At 31.5% G+C, this 10,538-nt stretch overlaps 1 protein-coding gene across 1 annotated transcript in view; it reads left to right on the plus strand.

Annotated features, from left to right (window-relative positions):
• Positions 1–10,538, plus strand: part of Ac13E (Adenylyl cyclase 13E) — a 43,435-nt gene that overhangs the window by 27,899 nt on the left and 4,998 nt on the right. The window contains exons 2-3 of the mRNA XM_067278684.1: positions 41–1,797; positions 4,158–4,429. Coding sequence (XP_067134785.1) covers positions 255–1,797; positions 4,158–4,429 — 1,815 coding nt within the window. The 5' untranslated portion in view covers positions 41–254. The remainder of the gene's footprint in view (positions 1–40; positions 1,798–4,157; positions 4,430–10,538) is intronic.

Here is a 10,538-nt window from a genome sequence, read left to right on the forward strand (position 1 = left end):
TCAATGTATATTTTTTAATTAAAGTTATATTTAATTTCAGATATTTTTGCTGTCTGAAGAAAGTATATTTTATCAAATTCGAAGAAAATGATTTTGAAGCAAGCATCAAATTTTAAAATGTATTTAATTCTTTCATTTTCTTGGATGATAAGAATTAATGCAAATCATTTGTGTCTACAGTAAACTTAATAAAATAATGTGATGCTAAAAGTTTGGTAGGAAGTAAAAAATTACTATCTGATGAATAGAAAAAGATGACTTCTGTTAGTTTCACAAGTGAGAGACCGTCTATTAGAAGTGGTGATGACGATGATGACGACAATGATTTTGCTTCAGTTAGAATTTCTCTTCACCCTCCTCAGCAAACATTCATTTTACCTCCACCACCACAAACCTTTTTGGGAAGTTTCAGTATGTCTCAAGAGCAGAGTTGTTTCTTGTGTCCGATATTATTCGAAAGAGCATCTAAAAGTTGGTGGAATCCTAAATTTGATTCCAGTATTTTAGAAGAACAATACCACAAAAGTACATTTCCTCAGATATGTCAAAGATTTCAGTACGCTCTAGTCTACCTTTTTCTCGTATCAGTGTCATACTGTATATATTTTGCTTGTATGGCAAAGAGTTATTGGATTTATTTTGTTATAGGAAGTTTCTCTTTAATGTGCTATACAATTGCAGTCCTTTTATTTACATATACCTCTTATTATCAGAATTTTTATATTCCCATTTCTCTTTGTACGACAATAATTCTGTGCACTTTATCTTTGTTAATATTCATTGTTTATGTAAATAATCATGCGGAATTTTCGAGTAATGACAGCACGGATATATCGTCTGTCGGTTTGTTTTGTATGTGTATTGTAATTTTGCTTACATTATATACTGTGATACCATTACCTCTGTATATTTGTATATTAATCGGTGGATCATATTCTATAATTTTTGAAGTGTTGACTGCATTCCTAACTCTGGATAATTCAGTTTTAATTGTGATAGTGAAGATATTACTGCAAATATGTATTCATATGATGGGAATACATATATTGTTGTTAACGGAAGTACGCATGAGAAATACTTTATTAAAAGTAGGTCAGTCGTTAATTGTGCGTCGAGACTTAGAAATCGAGAAACAACTTAAAGAGAAAATCATTCATTCTATAATGCCTCCGAAGGTTTCAGACTGGTTGATGGCAACTCAAGAAGGGGAAGAAGATGACCGAATCGATTCGCCTTCAAGTGATCGTAGAGTGTCTGCGAGTCCTCGCCAGTCTCAAATGATATTTCGCCCATTTAATATGCACTGCATTGATAACGTCAGTATTTTATTTGCCGATATTGTCGGCTTTACAAAAATGAGTTCAAACAAAACAGCTGAACAGTTAGTTGGTTTGCTCAATGATTTATTTGGACGTTTCGATTATTTATGTGCCAAACTCGGATGTGAGAAAATCAGTACACTCGGCGATTGTTATTATTGTGTGTCCGGTTGTCCGGAACCACGACCAGATCATGCAAAATGTTGTGCAGAAATGGGTTTAGGAATGATAAAAGCAATTGCAGAATTCGACGAGGATACCAACGAAGATGTAAATATGCGTGTCGGAGTACATACTGGAACTGTTTTGTGCGGGATTGTAGGTACCTGTCGTTTTAAATTTGATGTTTGGTCAAACGATGTGACTTATGCAAATTTGATGGAATCAACAGGCAAGCCAGGAAGAGTACATATATCAGAAGCTACATATTCATTTCTTCAGGATCAATATACTGTTGAAGAAGGCCTTCCATTTCAAGGTATAAAACTCTCATTTATCTATTTTAAATCAAATTAAATTAATTATTCTATATTTTAAATGTAAATAAATATTTTTGAATATATTTGAGACTAAAAATAATTATGTTGATATTTTAATACATACAAAAAATTTTCAAAAATTTTTGAACTGTGTAAAACTTAATGAACTAGCTATTTAGACCAATTTCTTTCCTTAAAACAAACGTTTTTGATCATTCTTACAGTGGTTCTTTTACTAAAATTACAAGAAATTGTGCCAAAGAAATAAATATAAATATAAAATGGTTTTACTTTTGTAACCCTTGAATAAAATTTTCCAAGTGGTTACGCATATCATAAAAACTACAATTAAAAGTTGGAGAAGCATCATATAAATTGTGCAGTTGCTATTTGGTTTGACTAGTTTTGTGTAAATCCGTATCTTATGCTTCACTTTTTGTGTATTTTGTTTCTCTTTTTCTTAACAGACTTCCTTTCAGATGTTCATTGTTCAACTACTCTTGGATAGCCATAACCATAAATGCTGCCATCTTTTAAGGTTTAATCAGAAAATGTAAGATTTTCTTGACCTAATTATGTTTGCAATATTTTGAAGGGTATTTTACAATACTATGCCCTTTCAACATTTTTGTTATAATAGTAATTAGTAGTTTTTTTAATATCGTTCAGCAAAATGTTCTTTTTTAATGAATATTTTTGAATATTTTATAAAATTTTATCTGAAAATATACTCAAATATGATATTGCAGCAATTTCAAATAAGAATAATCAAAGTAGAAAGGATATTTTAGTAAAGAAGTAGAAAATTTTTGAATTATCATATTTTATGTAAGAAATAAATCACTACTTTTATTTATGTACAAAAGTAAAAGTGCATTCTTGAAACTCTAAAGATAATTTCCCATAAAAGATCAGCAAATCCCATAAAAGATCAGCATTTGTCGAATACACTGCATTAAAGGTTTGTTTCGGTCCGTAAACTCTCTTTGTTAACAGAACACGTAAATGATTCATAGATGCATAAATGTAAACATGAATTAGTAATGGAGATTGAATGTACTCTTCAAGGGGAATCACTTGATGCATACTAATTATACTGAAAATAAATGATGTTAAATAACAAAGCTTTCCTGTAATTCTATTGGTATATTAGTTTTAGAAAAATAAATGCATATTATTAGTTACTGCAAGTGCTATGGAACTGGTATGACAACTCGGGATCAGCAGATCCTAGTTCAATCAAAAGAAACTTTATATTATATTCAAAACCTATGTATTTATTTTACCTAAATTTTAGAGTCTTCATTTATCTGGATCAATGCTAATGGACTTCTGTTCCTCCAGTCTGACTTGAATATATAAGAACATTGTTATCAGTGATCAGATTTCCTTTTACAAGGACTGTTTTAATATTGTATAGCATGTATTAATTTCAATTAAAATCAACTCTCTTATATTTGTATGGATTTTAATTGCATTAAAATATCAAATAGTAATATCAAATAGTTTAATCAAATTTTTTAGCTTAGATTTATGTACCGGTACATGGTGTTTTGAAATAAATGCTACCATTCTAAATTACTATAATTATGTTAATTATTATTTGAGAAGTATGCAACACACGTCAATTGATCAAGTAACTGTCTGAGTTTCATCTCCCATCTGCATTTGAAGATCTTGTTGTCTATTACCTCTAGGAAGTGCCATAAATGAAAATGGCAACTCTCCAACAGAGAAGGCATTTTGTGTTCTGCAGTTTGCAAAGTTGGAATCACTCATTATTGTACAACATGAGTAATTCATAGGAGCTGCAGAATTGTGGCAGCAGTATGACAACAGGTATGCTCTAGCAAGCATAAGTAGAATTTGAGTATCAGTTGGATGGATGCCATGTGATGGAAGGTGCATACATTGAAAAATTGTATGGGAAAATGTGATATTTGGTTGGATTTCCAATGTGTTCAGGTAATAATTAATGTAAGTACAATTATTTAAAATGGTAGCAGGTAGCATTCTTTATAGCAGACTTTAATTAATACATATATATTTGTTAGAAGAAAAAAAATGACACATTTCAAACATTGACAAGTTGTGTTCAACATAGAGTAAAGTTTGAAAAGTAAAGTGCAGAAAGTTTTTCTTCCTACTTTTGTTTTTACTTAATTATATTTTAAACATAATTTTATTTTATTAATAATTATAAATTATTTATTACAACCATTTTCTAAGAAGAATAATGTAACGATAAGGAATTTTATCAGAAATTATATAAATGCTTGAAATAATGTAGAAAAATAATTTTTATTGTGCCATTTAATTTTTTTGTTTGATATACCTACTGTATTTTATAAATTTTTAGGAAAGAAAACATACTTCATTCGTGGAAGGAAATATGCTATATATGAAAAAGTGAACACTGCATTAGCTGCAAGACATTCTTGGCCATTTCCGCCTACGGTAATAGCCGAGCTTCAGAGTCGAAAACCTAGTAGTCAGTCTGAAGCAGGTCAGGATGAAGAAGGATCAGATTCTCCAATGCTTCCTCTTCAATTTCAAGGTAGTTTCTCAACTTTATCTAGCAGTCGAAAAGATTCTGGAATCAGGAGTCGTCGGAGTAGTCTTCAAGATATGGTGAGTCTTGCCTAACTGAACAATTTGATATTATAACTTTTAAATAGAAGCTATATATATAAATTAGTGATGCCATGAATTTTCGGCTACTATTCGGTATTCGGCTACTTTTTTTAATATTTGGTATTCGGCTGAATACCGAATACCAAATTATGGAAAAAAAACGCACATATTACTCAAAAATGTATTTATTTTAATCACAAATTATTACATTTAATAAAAATCTATCAGTGGTAAGTTGTGATGAATGAAAACAATTTTTTCAGCATTTGTTGATAGCAAACGATTGTGCTTTTCCTCATAAACTATACCTGCTTCTGAAAATAGCCTCTCACTATATACACTACTGCCGGGAGACGATAGATAAATCTTACCAAATTCTGTCAGGCTTGGATACTGTTTTGCATTTGCTGACCACCACTTGAGGTCTGAGATGTCCGATCTAGGCGAACAGCTTTCATATAAAAATCAATCTCATTTGCAATAGCACTTTTCTTCTCCACATCCTCATCATTTTGCATATTTTCTATAGCGACTTCCTCAAAACAGTTCCAGAAACTGTCATGTATTTCAATGATTTTATCATTTTCATTGATATTTCTTTTCTTACGAAGTGGAGAAGAATCATCATCGGTACTAGTAGACTCATCACAACTAATTTTCAAAGCTTCTAAAAAACTTTTTGTTTTGCTCTTTGCATTTGAACTAATCCCAGGAAACTGGTTTTGAAACATGGATCAAGAAAAATGGCACCAGATATTTGTCATTCTCATCAAAGTTGAACTGTGTATCAAGCTCAACTTGCATTTCAAGCTCAAATTGTGTTACTAATAGTCATAAGGACTATTAGTAACACAATTTGATGTAATAATGAACATAATGCGTGTCATGACACAATCTACTCGCAAATAAAACAAATGCGCACCCACCACAATGAGACAGGTTGTAACTTGTCACCCGCGAAATGTACACATATTTTGCCGAACATTTGGCCACCGAATATTGGGCGCTTCGGCCGAGAGGGTAGCCGAATATTCGGTATTTGGTAAAATCACTATTCGTGGCATCACCAATATAAATGTATCTGGCTTCAAGAAATCTGGAATTACCAGAAAACCAGTTATTTTTGAAACTAGCTAGCTTTGAATTTCGTGAGCTGTAGTATGGCTGTAGTTAGCCACACAACCACTTTGGTTTGGTTTCTGTGACATATGCATTGCATGTCCAGTTTACTAGCATATGGCATGTTAAATATAATTTCATTGTTTACTTTCCATTATTGATATTATATTTAACCTGTGTCCAGAAAATTGGATCATTTCCTAAGTTTATCAAGTTTGGTCCAGTTCTGCAATACAATTGTTATAAATTACATGCTGTTGTTTTAATTTAATAAATATGTAAAACTAACTCTTATTGCTAGAAAAAGTTGAATTTTGTATTCTTGTGCAGTATTTGTAAGCAATGAATGAGTTTTGTTGAACCATACAATTGTAAAGTCGCTCTACAGTGGGCCACATATGTGGCTCGGCTGAGTGATGATGTAACTTGTCGGTGAGGGCATCATTCAACAGACAATCTAATGTTGTAATTGTCATATCTCTGAGTCACTTTGCATTGTTTCTTGTCATGCTCACCATCAAGCAAAGAGTTTTTCTCATGTAGAAGAGTTTGGTTGTCTGGAAAATGGAGGACAACATTTCCAGTATCTCATATAATAAAGTCAAAGATGAATTTCTTATGTCTGAGGGAAAACCACATAAGAGCAATTATCCTAAAATTGTGTGTGTCAAACAAGCATTTATTAAAATTTTCAATGACCCTTTCAACTAATTCTAATTAACTCTTTTGACTCAACTGAAATCTGTGATGTAGGGATTGTAAATTTACCGAATTTTTCATTTACCAGTAATTCAGTAAATGAAAATTAAAATACCGGTTTACCGGTAAATTACCGGTAAATTTTTTCCTGAAAAATAAAATTAATGTGATAAAAAAATATGTCATTTTGATTTCCATTTCACATTTTTTATTTCAAAGATATAAAATAACACTTTAATTTTTATAATTTTTATATTCTAAACAAACTAAAATAATAACTTTTAGAAACAGAAATAATGTATAGTACATTTAACAACAGAAATAATATATAGTACCTAATACCATTTTATTAATTACCATTTTTAAAAAAATAAATTATTTAAAGTTTCTTGAGAAGTTAAGTCTTATCTCCTAATTTTGATCTAATTTTTGTACAAAATAATCTAGATCCCGAGAATATCCTTTCTGATTCAACACTCGTTGGACAAATGGTATATTAAATAATCAAATACTATATGAATATACTTCCCCCGTACTTTTTCTTGGCAGAAGTACTCTAATTCATTTTTTACTATTTGTTTCCAATCTTTCGTGTTTTTTGCTTATGGAATCGACTCTTCTCGACATTCTGTTTTTTGCTTAAGTATCAATTTCCCTTGAAAATTTTCTTTTTTTCAATAGGTTAATTGATTTAACTTCACAGTTGGTTTAACCGTAGTTATTTCGTCTGTACCGCATTTCATCAGAGACAAGGACTATTGGGTTTTATTCACATTATTCTTTATTTCACTATGCATTTCGGGTGCAATCTTTTCCGTTTATTTTGCACCCCTCATCAGGTGTTACATTTCTACAATTGGTAGAGAATACATTTGTTACATTAATTATTGTAGATGGGTTTCTTAATATATATAAGTTATAAAAGATTATGACTAGTCCAAAAAAACTGTAATAAAGAGTTATTACAATTATTATAATTATTACATTATTTAGATTGATTTAATGTAAGGGATTATTTCAAATTTTATTATTGTTAGAGTAATGTTCAAAATAACCACTCAGTCGGTTTGACGAAAACACAAATTTTATATTTACAGTAATGTACAAAATAATCCACTTTAGAGTTACAATTAAATATGCACAACACTAATTCCAACAACAACCGACTATTCCCGTACAAATTCGTCGAAAGAACTCCTTACGAACAAACAGACTTGTAATTAACAAAACCTCCGAGTCAGGAACAAGTTCATACACAAACACGTAACTTCTCACGAGAGAGTTAGTTAGCACCTCGATAACGACGATCTCCCTTGATCCGATCCGAACCCTCGATACGAGCTCGATCCGAGCTTAAATAGTCGACGGCGTTCGAACCCTGCTCCAATCGAATTTGAATGTTCCCGCAACGGCCGCCAACGGTCACTTCCCGCCGGCCAATCGTCCGATGGTCGACGATTTGAAACTTAACGGTTCTTCCCACGGAAGTTCCTAACGGTCGTTTCTACCGGCCGATCCTAACGACTTTTCCGTTATGAAAGTCCGTTATAACAAACAGGTGGGAATCGCGCGTCTTGGCGATTCCATACCTTACAGTTAGTATTATTCGGTACTAACCTTTTTTAAGACCATTCCGTTATGAGGTGTTTATGTCACCGTCCCCCCGAGGCATTTCTGACTGTCCTTCGTTTAGTTTATTTTTGTTTCTTAAGCCCCTCCCCATTTCCTCCCACACTTCGTCTACCTCCATGCCGTTGTTTAGATTTATTGTGTTGCTTTTATTGACTATTGTAAAGTGTTCTTTGAATTTTCGTAGATAGTTGTCCTTCTCTCTGTGGATTATTTTTATACTTTTTTTATCGATTGTGCATCCGAATTTGCTGCAGTGATCGGTCCATGGTGATTGGTTATATTTGAGTCTGATTGATGCTTCATGTTCTTTAATTCTGGTCTTTAGTTGTCTTCCTGTTTCTCCTATGTATATTGCTGGTTTTTTGCATGTACATTTTATTTCATACACCACTCCTGTTTCGTCTAGTTTGTTTTCATTTTTGATTTCGTTGATGTTGATGCTGTTTTTAATTTTATTTTTTAGTTTGGCTGCTATTATAATACCATTTTTTCTGAAGACTTTTCTGTATTTTTCATATGTGTCTTTAATATAGGGGAAAGACGTATGTGTAATATTCTCATTGTTATTTTTGACGTTGAATCTGTTTTTAATAATTCTTCAGTTTTATTTGTTTTATAATAGCAGCCAAACTAAAAAATAAAATTAAAAACAGCATCAACATCAACGAAATCAAAAATGAAAACAAACTAGACGAAACAGGAGTGGTGTATGAAATAAAATGTACATGCAAAAAACCAGCAATATACATAGGAGAAACAGGAAGACAACTAAAGACCAGAATTAAAGAACATGAAGCATCAATCAGACTCAAATATAACCAATCACCATGGACCGATCACTGCAGCAAATTCGGATGCACAATCGATAAAAAAAGTATAAAAATAATCCACAGAGAGAAGGACAACTATTTACGAAAATTCAAAGAACACTTTACAATAGTCAATAAAAGCAACACAATAAATCTAAACAACGGCATGGAGGTAGACGAAGTGTGGGAGGAAATGGGGAGGGGCTTAAGAAACACAAATAAACTAAACGAAGGACAGTTAGAAATGCCTCGGGGGACGGTGACATAAACACCTCATAACGGAATGGTCTTAAAAAAGGTTAGTACCGAATAATACTAACAATAATAAAATTTGAAATAATCCCTTACATTAAATCAATCTAAATAATGTAATAATTATAATAATTGTAATAACTCTTTATTACAGTTTTTTTGGACTAGTCATAATCTTTTATAACTTATATATATTAAGAAACCCATCTACAATAATTAATGTAACAAATGTATTCTCTACCAATTGTAGAAATGTAACACCTGATGAGGGGTGCAAAATAAACGGAAAAGATTGCACCCGAAATGCATAGTGAAATAAAGAATAATGTGAATAAAACCCAATAGTCTTTGTCTCTGATGAAATGCGGTACAGACGAAATAACTACGGTTAAACCAACTGTGAAGTTAAATCAATTAACCTATTGAAAAAAAGAAAATTTTCAAGGGAAATTGATACTTAAGCAATATATACAAAAAACCGCACCATTAACGTCTAATTCTGTTTTTTGTTTGATAAGGTCATAGAGTTTCTGCTTCATTGATAATTTGACATTAGGTGTAGAAGTATCAATATTTTCGTTATCTGACTTTGAATTAAATGATCCTGATTTGGATTCCAAGTGTTTCTGACTACTCTCAACAATAATCAAAAGTATTTCAACAATGCTTTTGATTATTGATGCTTTACTGTTTATATTAAAAATGTCCTAATTTTCTTGACCCGACAAAACCAAATTAGGGTCTGTCAAATAGTGTAACATGTCCGAATAAACAGTCCTTCTCTCCTTTATGCTATATATTATGTTTTTTTTAGTTCAACGCTTAAAAATGTATTTTGGTTGGTTAATTCATCCAAGATAAATTTCAAAGTAGCATTGGCTACATATAAATTAGTCTTTTCGTTGCAGTGTTTAAACGGCTAACTTAATGGATTGCAGGCTTGAGATTATATTTGTAGTAATTTTATTTCTCTCTCATTGAAATCTAAGTTCAGTTTCAAATCTACTAGACTTTTTTGGACAGCATCTTTAAGTAATAAAAATCTTTCTAGCCTGTTTAGTAAGCTATTCCATCTGGTTCTACAATCTAAAATTAAAGAAAGTTCTTTTTCAATAATTTCTTTGACATATTTTTGTAGTAATGTATTTTTGGTTGGCGATTTTCTAAAAAGTCTTACTATCTGCCGTATTTTTGTAATTAAAAAATTTAATTCTGCATTTTGTAGAGTAAGTTTGGTACAGCCAGTAGTTTCTTGGTTTATTTCAAAATTATCGTATTTAATGTCCAAATTATCAGAATCAGAATCTGTAGTAAGTAGGAAATTAGCATTATATTCATCATCATCCTGTACATATAATGTGCTTATATTGTAAAGAACTTTTATGATTGCAATTTGCAATCCATGTGCAAGACATAACTGATGGTTTTTATTGAGTAATTTCGTCGTTTTCTTCGTGATGGCAGCTCTGTCCGATGTTATGCAGACAATATTTTTCAAAGAAATTTGAAATTCTTTTAATTTATTTTCTATTCATTCTGCGCATACCTCGGCAGGCGCAGGTCCATAAATTCGACTAAATCCAAGATTACCCAAG

Source organism: Centruroides vittatus, unplaced genomic scaffold (assembly GCF_030686945.1).
Source record: "Centruroides vittatus isolate TY-2023 unplaced genomic scaffold, ASM3068694v2 contig_817, whole genome shotgun sequence".
Classification (NCBI taxonomy): domain Eukaryota; kingdom Metazoa; phylum Arthropoda; class Arachnida; order Scorpiones; family Buthidae; genus Centruroides; species Centruroides vittatus.